The sequence below is a fragment of the Haliotis cracherodii genome, unplaced genomic scaffold, assembly GCF_022045235.1.
Source record: "Haliotis cracherodii isolate W230 unplaced genomic scaffold, xgHalCrac1.p SCAF_8, whole genome shotgun sequence".
NCBI classification, from domain to species: domain Eukaryota; kingdom Metazoa; phylum Mollusca; class Gastropoda; order Lepetellida; family Haliotidae; genus Haliotis; species Haliotis cracherodii.
The window spans coordinates 54723925-54749262 of record NW_027266341.1 but is presented as its reverse complement, the minus strand read 5'-3'; the positions used below and the strand labels follow the sequence as shown (position 1 = coordinate 54749262).

The window sequence follows — 25338 nt, the reverse complement described above, 5'->3', positions numbered from 1 at the left end:
AACACCTTGCAACAATGCCATTTTGTGGCAGGCAATTTCGGTTTTTGTCAAGAGTGTGAAGTATAATTATTTGTTTCAAGAATTTTCGGGGACAATTTACTATATATTCAATGTTGTTCTATGCGATTGAGTGTAACAGTGAGTGGTGGGTGCAAGCAGTTGAGCAGGATATGCTTAAAAAAATTTCAAACACAGGTGTCATCACTGACTTTCAGTTATTTATTCATAATTGCCCCACACGTGCAATGGAATCTGATTATTCTCTGACGTGGACGTTTATATCTCAATATGAGTTTGTCACTGCTATGAGAAGCTTTCAGTTCTTTAAACAAATCTTACATGATCTCAGATACAACTTCACAGTCTGGTTCTTCAGAACAGATTCATAAGTTATCTCAATATTTACACATATTTCATTGCCCACCGGTGACACAAGATGCGCCTATGTCTTGTCAGGATCTCATGATCATGTAAGTCGTTACACACCACTCAGATGGATAAGAAATAATTGATAATTGTTTATTCGATTGTTTTTGGTGAACAACTGCACAGTGTTTTGCTTATAAATAAGGTTAGTCTTTCAAGGCTTTCGAGGCTTGTCAGTCAAGATGATGTGATGCTGCTTAGTGTGACTGAAAAAATATATAGAAAGTATTGTTATTGTTGTTATTTATCCTACAATTATTCTAAACATATCTAAAATGGACATTAACCACAGTTGAAAGCAATACTTGATATTTTATTTGGCAAAATTATCATCAAAAAATATGTTAGAAATATCTGTGTTATTTATTTATTATATTACAACTTTGAAACTCAAGGAATAAAACGTGTTATTTCCTGCCTGCCATATGATATACTACCAGCTACATACATGTACCTGTACTACCTTCTGACAGCAGTTGGCGCAAATGTCACAAACAGTTGCATCATGCAGGGTCTTCGGTTGGTAGAACGCCACTGCCTTGTGTGCTAGAGGAGAGAGTACCACCACCATCATTATCATCAGTCATCATATCAGTGGAAATATTTTAATCCAAGTAGTAATGTTGGGACGTTTGACAAAATCGCAAAGACGGTTCCAATTAATCGTTCCATCAACGATTAGAATCAAAAGTATATTAGGCAGAACTATGATTTACATACTTGGCTCATTGTAGTCAAATACATGGATGGGAGACGCCTGCAGCTTAGCAACCTGGCCATTCCTTCTGCCGGTGAATCTGACGCATGTTTCGCTGCTGTCAAGCTGTCAAATATCACATAATTCTTGAACTAGCGTAATTCCTTAAAACACAAATATCACTTATCATGAATTTTAATACATTGTTTTATTCGATTCTTACAAACAGTCGACTGGAGGAATCCTATAATAAGGTATGTAAAAACGTTAACACAAAATCTGAATCAACTTGAAGGTTGAATGTTAGTCGTGAAACTTGGACGTGCAACACATTGTTTAACATCAGCAATAAATTGTACATGTAAAGTTAATAATTCGTCTCACGAATAGAACGATATGAATCCAACAAACATATTATGTTTGGAACAGTAAATAGTAGATAACCTATCAGAAGAAGATGGTCCCTTGGGAAATCAATCAGCAAAACGTGACAGGAAGGGGACATTTGCGACAATCCTGCTGCGGTATGACAGCGAGGGGCCAACACGAATAAACTGAACAAAATAACTTCTTTAGGAATCAACCAGTGTGCTATACTAGCATTTGCCAAACCAGTATAGACCGAGCCACCGTCTGAAATAAACCTGAAGGTAATACCTGACACAGGTCCTGAGTGTGTACATGTTCAGTGTTTCGATCTCAATGTCCTGACTGATATCAAAGTACTGCTCTTCTACTGGCTTCTCAACGTTGAAGAAAGTTGCAATCTGTGAAATAAACCAGAAATTCCTCTCACAATTTTAGACATGTTTATACTCACTGGTTATAACTTTATTTAATGAGTTATGTGAAGTATGTCTAAATACAGAAACTAATCATTAGTTAAGAAAACTAATGACTTTATGATAACAACTTATGGTTTATTGCATTAGCGATGTTCCGATAAAGATTCTTACACTGTTCTCAATCAGGAATGAGTATAACAAGTTAACAAAGTCCAAAGCCTCTCAACCCAATATCAGGAAACGACAAAGAAAACTCTCAGAAGCTATGGAAATCCGCCGTCACAAACCTTTGATAAACAGAGATCAAGGGTATTACATCCTTTGAAGATCTGATCAATCAAAAGACTCATCCAGTCAAGCTTGTAACACCTTAACATCTTAATCCTTAATCCATTCTGTTATCTGGCTTCATTCAACTGTGTGCTATTTGTTATCAGTCACCTGTTGTTGTTGTTGTTGTTGTTGTTGTTGATGTTGTTGCTTTGCACAACTTATCATGCATATGTTTCTCTCATCACTTGCTTGTACTAGTTTTGGAACAGTGTAAAAGTCGACATCAAAACGTCGTTAATGCAATAAACCATGAGTTGTTATTCATAAACTATATATATTTATCCATTCCTTTAAAAAAGAATTTGCTAAAACGTTTCATTAATACCCCCATTCCACTCTTACAAATTGCCATAGAGCGCCATTTAGAGGGCTAAGATCTCAAAAAGCGTTAATGGATCGCTATCTGATCTCTAACTGATCTCTATGATCGTCAAAGTAGCCACCTGTCGACTTCCCTGCACAAAGATCCGTGGCGCTCTGTCCAGAATGCTGTTAGATCGCCACTTGATCGCCGAGATGGCCATCAGAGCGCTATTTGATCGCCAAGGTCATAATCAGGGCTCTATTTGATCGACATGGTCTTAATCAGAGCGCTATTGTATCACCTTAGAGCGCCGCCGATCGCCACGAAAGACAAGGACCTACCCCTCTGCTAACAAGCGTATAACTGATTGGCGCCTCAGAAGGCTACGAGTTTTTATAGGATCGGACTCAAACTTCGGCTATCGGGTCGCAATGGGATCCCATAGAGTGCTAAATGAGTGCTAATGGATCTCAATCGGTCGCCTAGATCAAACTCGGATCGGAGTAGAGCGCATTAGATGCACAGTACGTGTTCACTCTAATAACACAAACATCCAATCCATGAAATAAAGTATAAAATGCAGTGCCCTATATTGTCGCGAGGAAGCGATCCTGATTTGATTACTTACGTAATCATGTTGATGTAATGTTTCCATGTGGGTCATGATTCAGTATGGAAGGTATAAGGCAGTCCATCCACAGAAAGCTGGAGACAATGTGTAGATGGTGGTGTATCTCTACTCCAGCAATGCTACATAAATAGGGTTTGTGGCTCACAATATAGTCAATATGTTACAACGAACACACACGCACGCGCGCGCGCACACACACACACACGCACGCACACACACACACACACACACACACACACACAAAACACTAAATAAATAATAAATAAATAAATAAATAAATAAATAAGTAATTAAATAAATATGCATACGATACTGTAGCTTTTATCTCAGCCAATTGTCATCATTGTCAACAAAAGATAGTCAAAGATACCGAAAGTCAGGGCCTTACTGAGGCGTTTTGCATGTGTACAGACAAAATGGAACTATAAACTGCGTTTACCTTAGGTCTGTGTATCAGTTCCCATACCTTTTCTTGTAGATCTCTGTGACTTGGGGTCTCTTCTCGAATGTAATGCAGTTTTCGTGATTTAGTGGGCGACTGAAAAAGTTAGAAACCGTCACTGAAAGAGAAGTTTGTGCACATCCCGTTCCAAGACGAGTCCAATGTGGCCGGAGGTGTCCATTCATACCTTGCTTTGTATGTGGGGCATCTGACTATATATTGTAACCAAATAACAATGTTATGACCAGGTAAACTTGATGCCTCATTCACTGGGTTCCGGCGGTTAGATACAGGGATGAGTCACCACTTATATGCCTCAGAGACTGGAGTAGCTTCTCTTTGATAAAGGGCATTTACTCCTGTGTGTGGTCTGATTGATTTTCGGGAAAGGGGATATCATTGACAATATGCCCCACTCACTGGTTTCCGCGCTAGCCCGGTTGGACATCGTGACGAGTGACTGCTGGAACAAGCTTAGATGGTTCAAAGACTGGACCAGCTTCCCTTCGATAAAGGGAAATAACTCCAGCCGATGTGCACATTGATTGCCGCTAAAGGTTATATCATTGACATTATGTGTTGGTCTTTTCAAACATGGTAGTTGGAACTACATTGTCTGTTGTCACTGTCAGACTGACATAGCACTGACCTTTTGACGCAATATGATAAGCGCAAAATCCAGGAATGTTTGCAATGTTTAGAAACCGTTTGTGAATTTAATAATAACATTATATGATGAAGAAGTTATATCCTGTATTAGGACACAAGACTCGCTTATATTTTTTTTAATTCATAATACATGATATTTTCCATCCGAAAAACACACCTGCATGACAACTTTAGACATCTCATGAGTAATATTTGATGGACCCATGTGGAACCCAGTTAGCAAAACCCTTGACCAGTTGCTTCACCTGGCCCACTTTAAACCATGCTTGGCGGGGATAGGATTTTAATACCTTTTTGTTCATGTATGAGGATCGATAACGCTCCAGATCTTGTTGGAACACGTGTCCGAAACAAAACAGTAAACCAATTCATATTCCTGTTTCAGAGTAGCATGGACTGTGTTGCTTTTGACAATGACGGGAATATGTCTGAAAACGTTGGCTGATCTTTACAGTAGGTACTACAGCTACAACTTCATCACTAAGATTACAAGAGAGCGCAAACAACAGATCAGGTTTCCTGCAATCACGTTTTGCAATCCGAACACGTTTGACATAAGCCAACAAAACCTTACTGAGACAGAGCTGAACTATCTTCGCAGTAAAGGCCATCTGGCACACATGTCACCGGCTATTGACTGGTACGGGGAGGAAGGAAGAGAGCTAGATAAAGAGGATTATGTCAAATTTTGGGAAGATGGAGCATACAATGAGGAAAATATGTTCGAGTTCATATATTTCAAACACGACCGTGTCCTCCCGGAAAGGCTGAAATACAACCAAAAACAAGATCAACGTTGCTTCACCTTCAACGCTAACGCTGACATAGATACAGAGTCCGGACATGCAGTATTGTTTATAATTCTTAACATCATGCAAGAGACCTATCTTGAGGGAGTAGTATACGAGGCGGGGATAAAGGTAAATCTGACAGACACAGAAAAGTTCCAAAAGGTTCAAAAGCAAACAACATTCTACTATAGCTGCTCATAATGTAATATTACTATTTCTGACATTCCCTCTGACCAGGGGGCACGGGTTGCCCAGTCGCCGCGATTCGCTGTGCAGAGTTGCGTCCCTTGGGCACGCCAGGAACCTATGATTGTATGTTCGAATCCCGGTTCACCCCGATTATGTTTATAGGTTTGTCAGCACCATACCCGTGCTCGTTGGTTTCACCGTGGTAAACGTCTGAGACCTGCATCACTTCGGGCTTTCCTCCCACAATAAGCTGACATGCCGTGATATAACTGCAATACTGTTAAAAGTGGCGTGACACCAACTCACCCACTCACTCCCTCTGTCCAGCACTCAGCAATTACTTCTTAACATAAGATAAATTTATCTTTCGAACCTTGACTAAATGGATCAGATGGTCAGACTGGGTGACTTGGTTGATAGCGTCTCAAAGTACCTCGACCGTGTGGAGTGTTGGCCATGGGACCAATTACTGGATTGTCTGGTCCAGACTCTATTTTTTACAGACCGCCGTCATATAACTGACATATTCCTGCGTTAACAACCAACACACAATTAAATAACTCAGCACATAATCGTTCTAGACGTCAATATTGAGCATCGTGCCATTCGAATCTAGGGCTAAAAACGAAGCTAAAGGTAAATATAATAGCACAAAAGATGTCAAGAGGTTCCAAGCAAACGACAATATATCATGGCTGTTCATAATCTAATACAAAAGTTGTTTAAAATATTCAAGAATGCACTGACTCATAAACTTGGAATCCTTTGCCACATGTAATCTCCGCTTTGTTGAATTAGGTATATATCGATGAACCAGATACATCTCCGAGCTACAGTAATCATGCAATGACTGGTGTATCAGTCGGGACGTTGACACGCATACAGCTGACAAAGAAGGAGGTACGTTTGTGTAAAGAACAATATATATATATATATATATGATTGAATTTGATCAGTCATCCAAATAGTAAACAGTTCCATTATGTAAGTGTACAATTATATTCTTCAAACGCAAGGATAGAGCAGTGATGCAAACACTCGTTAGGAAATAATTGATGTTACCTTTTGGAAATGACGTTTGGCTCCAGTGGGTCGAATCACAAAAATCAAAAGCTAAAAAGGGTCCCCTTCCATTTGTGCCACAACAATCAGCATTCCCAGATCGAGTGGTTCTAAGCAGACTTGACTTAACATCGAAATTCCACATACTCAGGTGCTTCTGCTGGGTCCTAAGTCAATATATATGGTCGGCGTATGAACGTACACGATATAACAACAACGAAGTTAAGTTGTTTGTTACATCATATTCTAATAATCCATCAACATGAAGCAAACAATGACGAGAAGTCAATGGACCATGAGCACGGGTATGGAGTTATAAAATATAACTAAAAAACGGAGCTAAAACATCTGGAAGCACAATCAAGGCGAACCAGGATTCGAACCTACAATTATATGTTTCTGGCATGCCTAGATGACACAACTCTGCACCGAGAATTACGGAGCCTTCGATGATTGGGCCATCCATCCCTCATTAAAACATTACATGTCAAGCATTGTCTGTTAAGGTTTACCATCAAATTACAAGTTGTGTGTGATAACAGTGTTTGAGAATTCCGGGTAGCACTGCTATATGCCCATAGATGAAGTACCTTCCGACCCCCTATAATTCCCGCGGAACGGATTGTCTGGACACTAAAGCCTCGGACTTTGTCAACTCCCTTGATTGGTTCAAGCACTACAGCTTTGACGGGTGTCTTCATGAGTGCTCCAATAAGGCTGCCATGAATGCCTGTAACTGTACCGCTGAGTGGGAACCTCAACAAGGTATTTGTCGTTTTCTCTTTGTACAGCAAGAATAGTTTTCTAGTTTATTTTGTGGGTTTAGTATTGCTTCTAGAGTGAGAGCCTTGTTTAGATTGAGGGTGGTTTGTAATGCGGTTCGATGTGTTAGGTAGTGTGTGGAACATGAATGAATGAGGAACATGGTACAGATTATACATAGTAGGTTGAGGATTAACAGTAACAACAATTGCATACATGAGTGGGATAACATGAGTAGGTAATGACAACAGAAGGAAAATACTGTCACAGCATGATGGACAGAGAACACATCATCCGATAGGTGGAAGGCAATGAGACCCGAAGCCAATTAAACAGGATAAGTTTTGCATAGGTGTAGGGATTATTGCTTAATGAGTTCATAGTAGGTGGATGGGATTATATAGCCTTGATCTCTGTTGATTGATGGCTTGTGTCGGCGAATGTGGACTGCTTCTGTTAGTTTTTTTAGTGAAGTCATGGAGGTTGTTGGAGAGGATTTCTACTTTGTCATCCCTCAACTTCTAAGTAATGCCTATCAAACAATCATATTATACTATGCACAAAAGTAGGGGATATTGTTTTATTTGAAACTACAGAAAAATACACCAATGTCTGGCAGTGAAAGTAAGTGATTTACTTAAGCGATACCAGATACTTGAGTCAGTTTCACTCGCAATAAATACAGAGAACTTTGTCGCAAGAAATGTGAATATTGCCATTAGTCTTTAGCCATAAATCTACTCGATACAGTTAACGAGGGAAATTCAAAACAATATGTGTCTGGTGTAAAATCCTTTCTAGGCAAGTCTTATTCCCTAGCTTCGTGTATAAGCAGTTCTCGGTGGATTGACTATTTTATAAATATTTTGAATATTTAGGATACTATACTGGATGATGACTTTGTCTCCTTTACTCGACATTACCTTTCCCAAGATATCCCTGTTCATATTGATGATGACACTAATAATACTCTAATTAGAGAGATATCAAGAGAAGGAATACTTAAAACACTGTCTTATTTAAAGTGTGGTAAAGCCGCTGGGCCAGATGGAATTCCTCCTGAAATGTAGAAACATGGAGGTGATGTGTTACTACCATACTTAGATGTTCTTTTTAATAGGATTTTTGAATCTGGTGATTTCCCACTGCATTGGCCTAAAAGTATAATTTTATCACTTCATAAGAAAGGCAATACAAATGATGTGAATAACTACATACAGAGGAATTTCTTAATGAACATTTGCGGTAAAATAGTCACGATGTGTTTTAAATAACAGACTTAAAACTTTAGATTTGTGTAACAAAACCCTGAGTGTCAAGCTGGATTTCGCACTGGCTACTCTACAACTGATATTATTTTTACACTACAATCACTAATTCAGAAATATTTATCCAAATCCAGGGGTAGATTTTATTGTTTATTCGTAGACTGTCACAAAGCTTTTGATTCTATCAATAGATATCTTTTATGGTATATGCGTTTGCTCAACAAGATATTAAAGGCAAAATGCTGAATATAATTCGTGATATGTATTCTGAGACAACAGCAGCTGTTAAAACATAAAAAGTTAGCATTTCCGAACATTATGATTGTTTAAGCGGTATTCGTCAAGGTTATGTTCTAAGTCCACTTCTATTAAGTATGTTTTTAAACCAACTTGAAGATGAATTACAGCAGCATGACGGGAGAGGTATTTTTGTTGGTGCAGTTTTTTTAGATTTGCTTTTGTTACTATATGCAGCTGATTTGTGTCTGTTTTCTGACAGTATTATTGATTTGCAAAAGAAAATACATATATTATGGAAATTTTGTTCAAAGAGGGGCTTGAAAACTGAATTCCTCGTGTTCCGCAACGATGGTATAGTTAAGAATACTGAAAAATGGATGTACAATGATAATGCACTGAAAACGTCAACCTACTATAAGTTACCTCGATATCATATTTTCAGAGTGTCATGGTCAAAATCAGTACAAACACTTATTAATAAAGCGAGTAAAGCAGATGCATTAAATAATGGTGCAAACTCTTATGTATGCCGGATACTAAGATTGGACGAGCAAGGCAGAATTACATGGGCCTAAAATGTTAAGAAATTACTTTATTCATATGGTTTAAATTATGTATGGAATAATGAGAGTGTCTGCAATATTGATTTATTTCTTTTAGAATTTCGACAATGAGCATTCGAATTTAGATTTTTATTCCACTATAAAGTCAACTTTCACAATTGAACCATATTTGCTTCATATAAACCAAAGAGACCAAAGGAGATTGTTAACATTATTAAGAATTGGACAATTACACATAATGAAAAATATAGGTAGACGGGTGGGTGTACCTAGAATCCTTAGATTTTGTCCTTTTCGTGAAAATATTATAGAAGATAAGTTATATTTTTGTTTGTACATGTATGCCCAACTTATGATATTTTAAGACACACATATTTTCCCAACAATAACTTAAAAATAAGTACTCCCTCAGAACTTTACTGCAAACTTGTACCACCACTTTGTATATAATACATGTTTCAATATTGTACTTGGGCCTGTGGCCTTTATACTGACCTAAACGTCTATGATTTACTATATGTCAAACACAACATTGTGACTGTCATGAAGCACGTGACCTCGGGCAGCACGTGCAAGGGGTGGTATGCCAGATTTACCATAGACTTAGCAAAGTCATTGTGACCTTATTCTTCCAACAGCAAAACATCCATGTCATGCCATGGCCAGTACTCTGTCCTGTCCTTTCTCCCATTGAACACGTCTAGAACGTCATTGGCAGACGTGTAATTCAACGTCAAAATCCACCCGTCACTCTCCATGAACTTGGTGTTGCTGACATTGGTCGACTATCAGAAGCGTGTCCCGAAGGTGCATGTGTTGCCACCCGATATTAGTGATGTTTGCTAGCAATGCAAATTTTGAATTCGACCCCCGACCTCTTGAACAACCAAGTTCGCCGGTATCTCATCGCACCGACTATTAGAACCCATTAGATCTGATCACCTACTCCCAAGCAAATATGATCATATGATTTTCATTTTCCAATACCATGTAGATCACAAGATATGTCTTAATACTTACCACTATCCCCTACGTTTTTGGCATAGCTTTTCACATTTAATTCAAAACGTTAGCAGGTACTGTGAAACAATTCTTTATTTATGTTCGATTTCTATCTTCCAGACACAATTACCTGAGTCTACAGATCGAATTAGCCAGCATGGTAGTTGACAAGACTGAGCACAAGCCAGAATTGGAGCTGAATGGTGTATTTGGTCTGTATCAAACTATATTTATGTGGCTCATTTCAATCCATTAATTTGGGAAAGGTTGGCCACGTTGGCTAAATTAAAGCACCGCAACACGCTGTGTAGAAACTATGTCCCATACCCATGAATGTATTACATAAAAATGATCATGGGTTTGAATCCATGACCCGACCCGTTTATGATCCTTGGTTTGTTACAACCAAAACAATGCTCTACTTTTACCGAAGTGATCACTTTCAACTTTGCTCTGACATCATACTGACATGCTGTATATAACGGTTGTTCAAAACGGCGTAAATATTGTCTGTCACAATAAACCCAAGCGTGCACATCTACGTGCCTGACATAATTCTCTCTTAAGTAATTCAAGGATGAAGATATGTTCAAAGTCGTATATCCTTGATATTTCTCCACATAAAAGACATACTCACTACGCATACTTATGTCAATCTGACTTGATATTGTGTACCCGTTCAGCCAGTGTTGGTGGACAGATGGGGCTGTTTCTTGGGGCCAGTATCCTCACCATCATAGAACTGCTGGAACTGTTGTCTGCATGTGTGCTTGCCAGTCTGACGTCGCTGTGGGCCAGACGTAACAACTTTAGAGTTGAGGAACAAAACAGACCCTGGTAACCCAGATAGATCTTCTTCCACTGAAGTTTGATTATCATATACAAACAATGTATTAATGATAAGTTTCAAACTGTAAGCCATATGTTGTCTGTAGGTCCCAATTTGACGTAGTAAATATAAATTGTCAACGCAAGAGAATAACCAGCCCAGATAAAACATTTCAGTGACATATCCATCCAACAGCGTTACACTCTTGATCAGGACATTTCTGTTTCTTTCAAAATGTTTGTATTGATTGCATCAGAGCAGAGGCCAATTGTTCATTTGCTGTTTTCAGTTGTTCCAGAGTGCCCACGTTTCGAGAAAGCTGAACTTTGCTCCCGGGACTTCTGCAATCGACTGCATAGTGGATGAAAAGTTTTAATATCCCTCGTTTTATGGAATATAATACCATTCTTAAAATAGAGATGTGGCATTGATGTGTATGTATTTCTCTTCAGAATATATGGGCTACATGTGTATGGTATTGCTGGTTGATAAATCGTGTACCTGTGTACACGACAAGCCAGAAACACGTGGTGTGAGGGCCAACAACATTCATTTCCCTGATGTGGTGATCCTCTGTAAGGATGAATATGTAATAAATAGAAGCAAGTCATGGGGTTTTCTTGGTCAAGTGTGTGTCGTTTTTTAAAATCATTCAGTTAACTAAGTGAAGTTCGAAAATCGCCATGCCTAGATTCAATAATAATGCGAAAAATAATGGCAGTAGCTGACTTGAGTGAGTGAATATGGTTTTACGCCGCTTTTAGCAATATTCCAGCAATATAACGGCGGGTGACACCAGAAATTGGCTTCACACATTGTACCCATGTCGGGAATCGAACCCGGATCTTCAGCGTGACGAGCGAACGCTTTGACCACTAGGCTACCAGACCGCCCAGCTGACTTGAAGTTGGTGAATGACAAAAATGTGTGCCAAGACATTTCAACTTTGCGCACAGCACAATTTCTCGATTTTTGGACTCACAAACACAAACGAACTGACGTGGCCGTCAAGGTCGCCATATCTCGAAATAATTTATTTGTGGGATGAGCTAGACAGACGTATTCTTTCACGTCAACCAGGGCTACAGAATCTGCATCAATTACGCCAAGCTCTTCAGGATGAATGTGCAGCCATTCCATAAAGTCATAAGCAGGTATCTTGTTTCCACGGGCATGATGCGTAGTGCAGTCATTCAGGCCAGTGGTGAACACACACGGTACTAGGCTTTACGACTACAGTGAGATTGTCACCGGCATTTGCATTTTCTTTTCCCGTATCACGTTTAAAGCAGTGTATAAGACCTCTTGAATGAACCTCTTGAAAACCACATGAGCAAAAGCTTTTCCACACCAACAATAAATCTCTACCAAGAGCAGAGTCGATTGTACGTTGCCAACTATATGATGAACAAGTCTTTATGAATCACTATAAAATAGTGATGATACCAGGCGTTCTCGAAAACGTGAACGTATCCCGCCGCGACAATGGCACAAACACACGAGGAGAGCACACTCACACAGACGCACGCGTGCACACTCAAATATTTATATTTTGTCAAATAACGTTTTTATTAATAAGTAGATATTTTCACGATCTTTCTTTTGAAACAACAGTGTAACCAATAGATAAGCAGAAAGATAAGAGGCATTTGAATATTTATTTGTTGTCAACAATTGCTTTGTTTGAAAGAATTGTTTCACCGTCGGTGTTTCCAGATGTTGTGACGTTGTTTAGTGTGACTGGAAGACAATGGAGATAGCTTTGCAGCATTGAGACGATATTGTATAAGTGACTTAAAATATCGACATGAATGACAGATCATTATGATGACAATTGATCAAGGATTGATGGTTTATTGTGAACATAGTAACATATGGTTTCAGAATAGGGTCATTGGACTTGTTACTTGAATTATTTTGTTATCAAGAAACGCGTATAAACGGGGCTTTTAGAAACATATGTGTTCACTTATATTTCTATTTTCAAAAATAAATAAAAAAAAACCGATTAATTTTATCCTTCCCCATATAACCAAATCATTAACAGCTACAAACTATACTACATAACTCTACTACCTGTGTGCAGCATTTGGCGCAAATGTCACAAACAGTTGCGCCATGCAGGGTCTTGGAGCGGTAGAACGCAACACCCTGGTGTGCTAGAAGACAGAAACGCCAGTCACAGAATCATCACTTTCAATACTTTTGGTTTTCAAGAAAGACAAATCGTCTTATGACTTATGACATCATTACTACATTCCTATTTCCATGTATCATTACTAATAAGATGTTTAGGATTTTATTTGGCAGAAATATGTTTAACTTACTTGGCTCGTAGTAGTCAAAGGCATGGATAGGGGACGCCTGTATCTTAGCAACCTGGCCATTCCTTCTTCCAGTGAATCTGATGCATGTTTCACTGGCATCCATCTTTCAAAATATAACATAATTCTTTTGAATGTATATTCATCGGTAGTACTTCATGTCCGCCCAGAGACATACATGGATGCCTATTCATACTAGTGATATATGTTGTGATTGTACAATTATATATGGTAATTATAAAACATATATTATTTTCAATCTTTGATGACATGGTAACAATATCAACATGAATACAATTTTAGTTTCAAAGTATGGTGTTTGCGTAAAGCATGTCTCTCTCTGGTTGAATTGCCAATTTAATGCCATAAAACTTCTGAAGCTTGTGTGAGTGCATGACACCTACCACAGTCCACATGTCTACATAATGGCGAGTTGCTTTGGTTGCTCACCTGGTTGAAATAGAAGACAAGAGTTTTGCCCAGCAGTTCGGATCTCTGTAGTTTGCGGCTGATATAGATTGACTCCATATCCGGTTCAAAGCCTGATGGGATTGTGATCTCGACCACAGCCATGTTACTGGTTCTCTCTTTGCTGTAGCTGTTGGATATTATGGAAGAGTATATTAATAGACGTCACACACATAGTACTTTGGAGTAAAACCTAGTAAATCAATATGTATATGATAATCAGGATTTATAAGACATAAGCGACAAAACCTTTGATATGGCCAGGTAATCAATAACAACATTTGACGTGAGAGAATAGAGAAGAGTTTTGTTTACCATTTCTGTTTCTGACAACTAGCCAATACATTGACAGCAACAGACTCCCCCAACCCTAGTCATAGGACAACCTACAGGCACAAGTACTCTTACCTGACACAGGTCCTGAGTGTGTACATGTTCAGTGTCTCGATCTCGATGTCCTGACTGATATCAAAGTACTGCTCCTCTACTGGTTTCTCAACGTTGAAGAACGAAGCAATCTGTGTGACAAACAGCTTCACAGTTCTACACATTGTCATAACAAGTGCACTGTAGTTAAAACAGCTGCAATACAGCATGCCAAATCACCACAACATATTTGTTCTCAAGTATGATGGCTTGAGTCTAAGTCAATGGGAAGAGTTACTGTGTCTCATATAAAGTGGTGTAAATATTATAGCTTTGAAAATAATACCATTAACAATGAAGAGATGTGTTCTCCAATGAGATGTGATGCCATCCCATACCATTACACTGATTATTACGTTGATTTCAGCAAGCCGTGGCATTGCGAATTTACGGTTAAACTGAACTGCTTTCTGAGCACCTTAACAATCAGTATCTACTGTACACATTCAAAACCTACGTTGCACTATATAATTTTATAATAAATATATATTTATTGAACTTTATATGAAGCGAAAATTACTTTTTCCCGTTAATGTATATAACAGATTTAATGTCAGAAAAGTTACTGTGCAGCTGCAAGCGTTGTTATATTGGTTTACAGTGTTGTTACTGTACCCACTAGGACTAACCTCAAGGTATCCGACTCCATGGCCTTGGGCTTTCACGTTGAAGGTACCGGTGAACTCATTGGCCTGATATAAAAGTTTAGTACCCTGTGAACAAATTTACTTTATCTCAAAGAGATTGTGTGACCTACCAATGTTACCAAAAATGTTTACAATATATTGCAAGGTATTGATGGTATACTACTGAAAGAACTTACATCAGTAGCTTGGAGGTCAAGGGCGTTCTTGGCATTGATGTCAAAATGTTTGCTGAATTTTCCAGAACTGATGTCGGCGCTGATTTTGAAGGAATCCGAGTTGATGACGGTGGCAAACGCAGACAGAGCGTCGAGAGCAACAACAGTATCCTTAGAAATGAGAAATAAGAAATCCGAGCTAGTCAATCTCATCTTGTGTTCATATCAGATGCTCAATTTAACATCAATTTTATCAAGTTCCGCTGTTCAGTTTTATCTAATCATATATACCTGAGTGGATACGAAGCCACCATTGGGATTCCTGGTGGAAATGAGCCATTTCATGATAGACAGGCCTTTGACAAAGTCCTTCCTGAGCGCATATGTCTTCAGAGCGTAGCCTGTAGTCTCAATGTCGATGGCGTCAGCATATTGGTGATATGGCCTCCAGTAGCTGGAGCGAGTGTGACTGTATCTTTCCCAGAACATCATGTCATCTGGCAATGGACCCGAATTGATTGTGAGCACACTTTTTATCATTATAGCATACAACAATGGATTGTATATTCTAGTCATTTATGGTTTCACATTTAACAAACAGAAACAGTTTTTTTTGTGAAGCAAGACAATATATATATATATATATATATATATATATATATATATATATATATATATATATATATATATATATATATATATATATATATATATATATATATATATATTATTCCTTTTGTATTGTTATACATAGATATGTAAGGAGTTCTGGTTGTTTAAAAACAATATTTATATACTCATATTTATATGATCATGTTACTACTGTTCCCAAATACCTTTTGTTTTAGAAACATGTTCAAGTTTCTTGAAAGCATCTTCAGCAAAGATGCTGCCTGCTTTGGTTAGGGCATGGGTAGCGATTGCAACAGTGTAGGCATCATCGAATCTCATAATGTTGAACTCAAGGAAGGCACCGGCGCGGAGCAAAGAGTCGTTCAGGTTGTAAGCGTTCACCTGTATGCAAAATGTATTATGCAAAAATAAAAGTGATCATCCTTGCAATGTATGATTATCTCCTTATGCTTTAATTACGTGTAGGCCAAGTCTGAAAGAAGATTGAATTTGACCACATATTTTCGACTATGAAAGCAGCCTGTGACCATTGAGATGGAAGTATGATTACACTTACCCCTTCCAGCCCTCGGACTTCAAGCAGAGCATCCAGAACAAATGCTGTCAGAGCGTATCCATGTCCAGATCCTCCCTTGAAAACACAACGGAACAGGAACGTGATAAGCATCAGCTTTCATTCATCTTAAATAAAAATATACCACTTGCACGAATAGTATCTTTAAAGTACAACATAATTAGGTACCTGTATGCTGGAGCTGTGCACATAACCATTCTCACTGAAGTCCCCATTGGTGTTTTGCTTGCTTATCAGCCATGTGGCAGCACGGGCAATGATTCGGTTATCGATGTAGATGTACTGACGAGCCTGGATGAACGTTTTCACGACAAATGCTGTCAGCCTGAAATGAATAATGAACGGAAATAACCATTATATGTACCCTATCCTCACTCATACATCCTCCCATGTGAATTATTCTAAAATAACAATGATGAAGCGAGACACACTCGTGAACTAATCAAAGTGTGTGTTGATCCCAAAAGTGGAAGTTTGTACTTGCCAGGTGCTCCCGTAAGAGTCGCTGTTCCCCCAGATGGAGTAGGAGCCGTCACTGTGTTGATAGCTTAACTCACGCTGGAACCCTGAGCAAGTTAATAATGATAATGATAGACAAGATAATGAATAGACACCGATGATTCAAGCTGTCAACATAGGTCACCCCCTACTTACACATTATATAGAACTTATAAATATTTCAGGATTTATTTCCTATATGAATGGAATGATGTAACTGAATAACATTGCTATGTAATACTTCATGCTTCAAATATACTAGTATGTTACTGCCACCACACCGATCATGGTCAAGGATTGTTGCTCGTCGCTACGTCGCCAACAACGTTTTCTGCCATCTCTGAACTGGAGTCAAAAGCTTGATTCGTCAGTAAACATGGCCTATTGCCTGGCTGGCCCCAATCTTTTCGGCCTGCTAGAGTCACACTCTTCATAGGACGTCTTGCATTCAGACGGGCTGCATATAGCCGGTTTTAAATGGTATATGTTGAAATTCGCCTCCCTGTTATTGTACGGAATTCTCTGTTGATAACAGGAGCAGATTTGAATCTATAGCTTAGTGCAATTTATCTATCGTATCCACAATTCGACATTTTGTCCTTTCATTGAGATACTGTCCCGGAAAGCATGTGCTTAGCTCACTTTGCATTAGTGCTTGTGAGTTCCCCTATAGGCGCACGCACTTTGGCGTCTGTGGTCACCAGCATCACGTGCTGTTCATGCATCATGTGCAATTTCATTGTGATTAGATGTTGCTTTCAGATGTAACACCATTGTATTGTAAATGTACACCTCAACGACTGCTTAATTCAAATAATTACTTCCCTTATTATTGTCGGTAGTATGATTATCTTCAGGTAACTATCAGAACGTAAACCGTTTCATAACAGAATGATGTTTAACGTTTTGAGCACCGAATTAAACATATTGAAAATATTATCGTGATTTACCTTCCTCCATGAATGGAACGACTTTCTGTTCAATTTTCCCGTCAAATTTCTTAGCACTGACAAGGTAGTTTGAGATGTAGACATCTGGGGCAAGGCCCATCATGTTCTGTTCTCCACAGCCAGTGGGCATCTTCAGAAGACTGTCCAGGCCGTCGAGACTGGGGCTCACCACGTCCCCTGTAACATACGGTATTCTGGATGTTGGTCTTTAGGAGAACATATCTACAAAATATCTACAAAATAAAGTTCATAAAGGTATCCTGTTGTGATATTTTAAATCAGGACAATTAGAAGCGATAAGTAGCTGAATTTGATAACTTGTTTCACTTATGATAAACGGACATTTAAATTTCCATAATATCAATGTCACAAGGTATGTATGTGATCCTGGCTCTTCTGACCAAGTGATTGGTAATGGGCTGAGTTCAAGAATGCTATCGGGAAATGTGTGAATCGCAGTCCCCGCCTCAGACGCTTAATTAATTCCATACATTTGTGCATGATACCAATACCATATGGACACTAACATTATGGCCTGGGCATAACACGTTAAAGACATGCCCTCATCTAGCTCCCATTAGGAAATAAGTACGATTTATTGTGTATATTTTAAAGGTAAATAGAGTGCAGATCGTTGTATTTTGTATTTGTACTCACTAATTCCTCTCGGAACTCTTATTAGGTGTAGATGATTGTTTTTGTAGTTTGTTTGTTTGTTGTTTAACGCCGCACTCAGCTATATTCCAACTATGTGACGGCGGTTTGTAAATAATCGAGTATGGACTAGACAATCCCATGATTGACATCATGAGCCTCAATGCACGCAATTGGGATACGATTACGTGTATCAACCAAGTCAGCGAGCATGGCCACCCGATCCCGTTAGTCGCCTCCTACGACAAGCAGTCGCCTTTCACGGTAAGCATGGGTTGCTGAAGACCTATTCTACACCGGATCTTCACGGTAAGATTGTTTCTGAAAACTATGATCGGTATTGTGACCGGATTAAAAAAAATGAAATGAGATCAAATGTGTCTCTCCACGATGTGTGGTTTACGGAATCAATATTTGATTAACTGCTTCTTCAACAAACGGATGACAATGCATTTTATGATGTTCGCAACAAACAATATTTATTCACAAAATCGTAATTTTCTCCAAGAAAAAATATCTACTTACCAAAAGCCCTGACCCTGGCTTTCTGTGAGTCTTTAACAATGTAGTTTGGCAGAGGGATGGATAAAGTTTTGTTGTAGGTGTTTCCAGACAGAAGATCAATGGTGACGGGGAAGTTAGTCTCCTTTCTGATACCCTCGGGCTAAAACAGGCAAAAATGAAATGGCATTGCGGGCGCTTTACAAATTGCAGTCGACCCATGACGAACCGAGGTAGACATAACATTTATCACTTAGGTGAAACCAACGACAACGGTGCCGACAACCAGAAACGAACGTGATTTATTGAGAGAACGAGGAATGAAGAAAGGCGTCTGGGTGGGGATGGAGGAGACATATGGGAGAAAGCAACCAATCCATATTGCCCTTACTCACCTCAACTTTGATTTGTCTCTGTACTGCATCGGCTGCTGCAGTTGATCGGGCAGATACTTGAATGTCAAGTTGTCCGAGGGTGGTTGGGACAATGGGAAAGTCTACTGTCATCGATACACCAGAAGCCACCTGGAGAAATTCTCTGATACTATAACAACGCCAGGAAGAAAGCCATTACAATTCATAATCAGAATAAGTATTAACCGATTCTGTTAAACTTGCATGTAATATGTGAATATTGTTTGAAAATTTCAAACGTAATATATAATTATTGTTTGTTCGTACTCACTCGAACTGTCTTAACTTGATCTGCAGAGAAAGCCTTGAGACTAGCACTTGTGGAGTCAAAGAGGATGTTGTCATAGTCATTGGATTTCTTCATTGTCACCATCACCTGATAGCAGTTATTGATATTGTATAATTGTTAAACATAGTCAATATCATTCATTAATTGGGGATAGTTCACCATAGATTAAAAATGCCATAAGTGTGTAAAGGTTGAAGGATACAGAACACGAAATAAAAGCGATACAACCCTTTCCATATTCATAAGAAATCTCGATTGTACGATTCGGGCTATACCGATTCCAAACGCACATACATACACTGTTGAAGTTATTTGTTTACTATTCTACAGATCTGTCGCTCACATCGAGATCGGTCTGCAGATAGTTGAAGACGCTGGCCTGAACCACAACTTGCTCACCGCGGATGACAGACATTGGGACATCAACACTCACAAAAAATGGACGGAAAACCTTCATCTGAAATGAAATGAGTTAACTGAACAGCATACTTCAGTTTGAAATAATACATATGTAAAGAAAGTCCACTGGTGTATTCTTTGCTTGAATGGTAATACATGGCTAACGCAGGTTCAGGAAACTGATATTTATACAGTTGGTACGAATATGAAAGTCAGTTGACATTACCTACCTTCGATGATGATGCTGTAACTCCTAAACCGGACACAGGATTAACTGCGAATGCTGTTGCCAACCATGACGTTATAGTGTCAGGAACAGTTGCAGATATGGTTGCAATGCCATTCGAACTGAAAATGGTATTGTAGTGTCAAAAGGAATAGGCAATGAGTTGTGAATGCCAAGAGCTAATATGCAGCATTTGAACAGGTGAATGAAACCACAACACTGTTGCTTACTAGATTCATTCAGAGTGATGAATTCCTACCTACATGCTTTCAGTGAGATTGACATTAGCCAGAACCTTACAATCGTTGGATCAAGTTCAGTTTCACCCTAATTATTAGTATTTGATTGTCATCATCACACCCATATTTGTGGTTATTCAAAGTGATAAACGCACCTCACTCTTGCACTCACTCAAACACAAGGGAACCATTACAGTAAAATAATAGTATGACAGTGTCCACGTGTTTGAACGAATATTTGAACTATTTCTCACCCAATAGTAGTGTTTGTCCAGAGCCACGTCTCTGGGAAGAATTTCCTCACTCGCTCTACCTGCTTCAAGGGCTGACCTGTTCCAGTGTAAGGTGTTGCTCCAGGGGAAGGTGTTGCTCCTGGATAAGGAGTGTAGCCTATCGGGTAAGGTGTTACGCCAAAGTAAGGTGTTGCTCCTGGATAAGGAGTGTAAGCTATTGGCCAAGCTGTTGGGCCAAGATAAGATGTTGCTGCTGCGTAAGTGTACGTCGGGGGTGTCGGTCCAAGAGAGGGCGGATACGTGAGACCTAGTAATCAAGAGCATTATTTTAATAAAACGATGTTATATATTGTATGTATTTGCCATGCTATGTGTGATTTACCTGTTACCCATGAACACATGCATAGGATTGGAAGTCTTTTAAGTATTCATTTAAGGTATACACTATTATCAAGTGTCATCCTGAATTAGTTCCAAGTACAACAAAGTAAATTCATACACGATGTCTGTAAAATAAATGACCTAAGATGCATACCTGCTATATGGCCATAAGCAATTCCGCCAGGATTTTTTGGCACATTTGCATCAGTGAAGATATAAACACTGACATCCTGGAATTCAGAAATAAAGAATATATAGGGCAACACAATAAAGCTTTATTGATTTAACTTGCAAATCCGTATAGAGTTGTTTCTCTTTTTCTGCCTTTTCATTAGTGAGTGTTTAAAGAACAACTGAGGTTGTCTGTTGTTTGTCAAGAATTTTCTAGAAAAATTATTTTTAATAAACCACCCCACCCCCCTTCATACATGCCATACACATACCCTCATACACAACCACCACCAACACATAAACACCCACCCACCCCACCCCCCACCCAACCCTCCCCCTCCGCACACGCACCGACGCAACCACACACACACACACACACACACCAGATAATCAAAAGATAGGTCCATAGTCTTATCTCCCTGGGGATCCTACCTTGAAGACCTGACTGGCGTCTGTCTCTCCCGCATAAGTATTGGTCGTGCCACGGTTGTCATAGTATTTTAACTGAGTCTCCACCTAAATCCAAAGTTTCATCTTGTAAGATCCTAGTGTTTACCAGCAACATATATCATGGGGAAAATAAATGACAACATAATTCATTTTATCCTTGAAGATGTTGGAAGTTATTGATTAGCAACAAAACTAACTGGAACAAACCATATCACTTGTGATGTCATTTCCACTGGCCAGGAGGGTCACTGATTGGTCAACAACGAGTAAACTGACCAATGACTGTGGATCAGCTGAGACTTTGACATCAACAGTCTCATGGGGCTGCGATTCGTTCCTGCTAAAGCCGAGTGTCACCTTCAAATAAATAAGTCCATGTTTTGTGTTGATAAATTAAATATTGTTTTGTACTTTAAACCGACACAAGCATGTGATTATAAATAACTATCAAAACAGTGATGATTTCAGATGTTTGCGAAAAGGTTTGCATCGTGCCTCACCGGTTGCTGTCCTCACAAACACAGACAAAGGCAAGTCAACTGTTCGCCTGAAATTAGGGGAGTATATGGTACAAGTCAAAATAGGTATCTGCATTGGACATGGTGTGTCAAATTGGATATTGTCCCCCACGTGTTTACCATTCACTTTACTTTGGCCTTGGATATTGTAACGCTCAACAAATAGACAGACAAAGGTAGTGACAGAACACAATTTGACGTTCATACGTTTTTCAGACCGTGTTCTTGAAATGACGTAAACACTGACGGACTACTTCCACATTCCCGGGGAAACCCCTGGGAATTCGCTAGCACGAATAGATATATAAGCATTCTTTCTATTCATTTAAGACCCTTTAATCTTGAACTCAGCGTTTTAGTATACATTGAGAAACGCGAGAGAGTTTGACTGCATAATCGTTCACGAATATTCTCGCTACCACCCATCCCAGTGAACAAAACGAAGAAATACACACCCAAGCTATCGTAGTATCGACTCGATCCGTGTCTAGGCTGACAGTGACAGTCAACAGCAATCTATGAATTTACCTTCGTGTCTATTTTACACACATTTCATTATCTTTCAATGGTCCGCCAACTGATCAATAATGACTAAAACATGTCACCGCCACAGGTTCATTTACAACTTCCGAAATCTCTCCTGTCACGTTAATCGTGTCGGCCATTTTGAAGTCTTGTACTTGATGTAAATGTCTTACGACGCGCTGTCATTGTGACTGACTTACTAGGGTAGTTCTTAACCGACCTTTCTCATTTAATGGTGATATTATTTGCAGACATGTGTTGTGTGAGATGTTGAGCAAGTTCTGCATACATACGCTTATGTCAACTCTCTCTTTGAGGAACTAGTACTAGTTTATTCCGCGATACAGTTGGCTGTTGTATGGCTGTAAGTGTATACATGAAGTCACACGTACACACGTATAACTGTGTATAGATCTAGGCCTGCATCCCTGAGGAAAGAAATTGTGATAAAACAATATAAGAATTGACTTTCAAGCTCCGACGTTCATACCGTTTGGCCCTCACTCTATGAAGGTTCATACTCTAATGAACTCACACAAAGTGAAAGTCAATCCTTAATAAATGTGTGGTTATCCAATTGCATATATTTATTGACCGATTTTGGGGGCGTATGAATAATATTTCCGATCGGTGTACGGTTAAAGTAGCAATACCTTGTTGGTGAAGAGTCCCTGCACATCGAAATTTGTACTGTCTGCAATGACCTCACCATCATCAAGAATGGAGTAGACAAGAACGCGAGCATGAGGCGCCATCTTGGGTGTGACAGGTAGAGTGAAGTTGAAGCTCTTCTCCATACCACCATCCAGATACCCGGCAGTAACAAAGGATCCACGGGAGATAACCTTCATGAGAAGTCGGGCATAAGTACGTGAATGTGTACACTATCACCACCAATCTCACCCTCCACAACATGACTTAATTCATGTGGAACATTATCCAAAAATTATCTTGGTTTGGGTTAACATTTCTTGAGATATGATGTATGTATATGTATATGTATGATGTTAATTTTTTCAATGTATTTAGAAGCAAAGATGATAGATGATTATACTTCATGATATAATGTGAAATGACCGGGTTCGAATCTCTGCATTGGTACCTTTCAAGAAACCTTTTTGCTTCATATGGCTTCAAATGACATTAATCCCTTTTATTGTATAATTATATTTGACTTTAAAGTTTAAGATCTATTTACCTCGTACCAGACTGTATCGAGCGGTTGTGTGGACTTGATGAGGATGTTGGCATTTTCTCCGGACTGAAGGCAAAAAAAATCACAGTCATTCTTGACTTCACAATTTGATGAATGGCCATTATTATTATCGTTATTTACTGATCATTTTTGAAGTTTCTTTTACCAAGTAACAGTTTTTAAGTAAAATATTTTAACAAAACAGCTTTATTTAACCGTGAGTTTTGTGTTGTGGAGGTAGAGCTGTAGGAAGGAATCAGAGGGGGAGTAGGCTTTCTTTATTGTCCATGACGTTGATGTCTCCTCATAAAAAGCCTGTGGATGAACAGGAAAGAGACGATTGACCAACAATTACTGGAATGCATTTCATGGGGTACTACTTATTTCCATAAAAAAGGAAAGAATACAGTTTAATCTGCCAAACTTTGATTCCGACGTATTCTTATTTCTCTCAATACCGGACCGAATTCAGAACCCCTGCTAATCTATTATGCAATTGACAAATCCAACTCACATCGTTTATGCTGTTCTCATCAATACGGTGCCGTATGTAAGTTAGTGTTGCATTAATATAGTATAACAATATCGCTGGTTGACCTGGATGTGCCTTATTTGGCATCTCCTGCTATTGACTTTGTAAAAGTAAGATCACATATAAATAAAAAAAACCACAAAACCATTTCCGTAGCCACAAGAAAATATACAACTTATGTACCACTTATTGTACATTGGATGCTTCTTTCATCAGAAATGTCTTATGGTTATGGAAAGAGTCTTGCTGCTTTTATTTATTAGTATGTGAAATATGTGAATATTCTAAAAAGTGTTGACACTGCTGACTAAAATTCCAGAAACAAACCGTATCACAATCCGATGAGTATGTGTTACTTTTACTTTTATGATAATGTCAAAAGACGTCTCAGAAACAAAGATATATCTGCAAGTTTCATTATAAAATATTTCAAACAAGAATATTAATACCAGCGCAATAGTTGAACCCAACCATTTGACCATCCTGAATTTCTCTAACGTAAAAGAAAATGGCACAATAGAGAAAAACATTATCCAATGCCTGTATAATAAATCAGTTTATTTATATTTTTTCCAAAACGGTAGAATCTGTAGTCAAAGTAAGAATACAATACCAGTTCATAAACATTTTAAAGGGATATCAAAAATGAATATAAAGAAGAAATAAGACAAAAAGAGTGTTTTGCATAATTTCGTTCTGCGGATTCATAATCCATGTAAGAAAAAATATGTTCGATGATATAAAGGTATGGTTTTCACCTCTTAACTGGAAATAAAACACATATGCCACTTGTCAAAGTATGCATTGAAGTCAAATGATTTGAACAGACTGACAAACGTTTATATCCTTAGCAATCTTGCATAATATGCTTGACGATATCAAATGAACCAAACTCGTGCTTGATTGATAGCACGTGTACAAAAGCAATTACTGTTTTATTCTGT

The 25338-nt window shown here is 38.7% G+C and overlaps 1 protein-coding gene across 2 annotated transcripts in view; it reads right to left on the bottom strand.

Annotated features, from left to right (window-relative positions):
* Nucleotides 1-425: 425 nt before the first annotated feature.
* The window catches only part of LOC139450670 (CD109 antigen-like), a 34716-nt gene continuing 9803 nt past the window's right edge, over nt 426-25338 (bottom strand). Inside the window, exons 13-37 of one of the 2 annotated variants that reach the window (XM_071232468.1) lie at nt 24079-24177; nt 23866-23928; nt 23321-23512; nt 21832-21981; nt 21607-21690; nt 21158-21233; nt 20644-20929; nt 20155-20272; nt 19869-19982; nt 19508-19612; nt 19219-19347; nt 18848-18986; nt 17669-17845; nt 16705-16786; nt 16389-16545; nt 16203-16277; nt 15850-16027; nt 15305-15510; nt 15035-15184; nt 14841-14903; nt 14194-14303; nt 13768-13915; nt 1147-1249; nt 881-972; nt 426-632 (exon numbers count right to left, since the gene is read on the bottom strand). In XM_071232468.1, the coding sequence (XP_071088569.1) occupies nt 624-632; nt 881-972; nt 1147-1249; nt 13768-13915; nt 14194-14303; nt 14841-14903; nt 15035-15184; nt 15305-15510; nt 15850-16027; nt 16203-16277; nt 16389-16545; nt 16705-16786; nt 17669-17845; nt 18848-18986; nt 19219-19347; nt 19508-19612; nt 19869-19982; nt 20155-20272; nt 20644-20929; nt 21158-21233; nt 21607-21690; nt 21832-21981; nt 23321-23512; nt 23866-23928; nt 24079-24177 (3105 nt within the window). In that variant the 3' untranslated portion in view covers nt 426-623. Of the gene's footprint in view, nt 633-880; nt 973-1146; nt 1250-12642; nt 12734-13069; nt 13153-13320; nt 13424-13767; nt 13916-14193; nt 14304-14840; nt 14904-15034; nt 15185-15304; nt 15511-15849; nt 16028-16202; nt 16278-16388; nt 16546-16704; nt 16787-17668; nt 17846-18847; nt 18987-19218; nt 19348-19507; nt 19613-19868; nt 19983-20154; nt 20273-20643; nt 20930-21157; nt 21234-21606; nt 21691-21831; nt 21982-23320; nt 23513-23865; nt 23929-24078; nt 24178-25338 lie in introns of those variants that run through there. The other variant, XM_071232467.1, reaches the window with a different exon arrangement.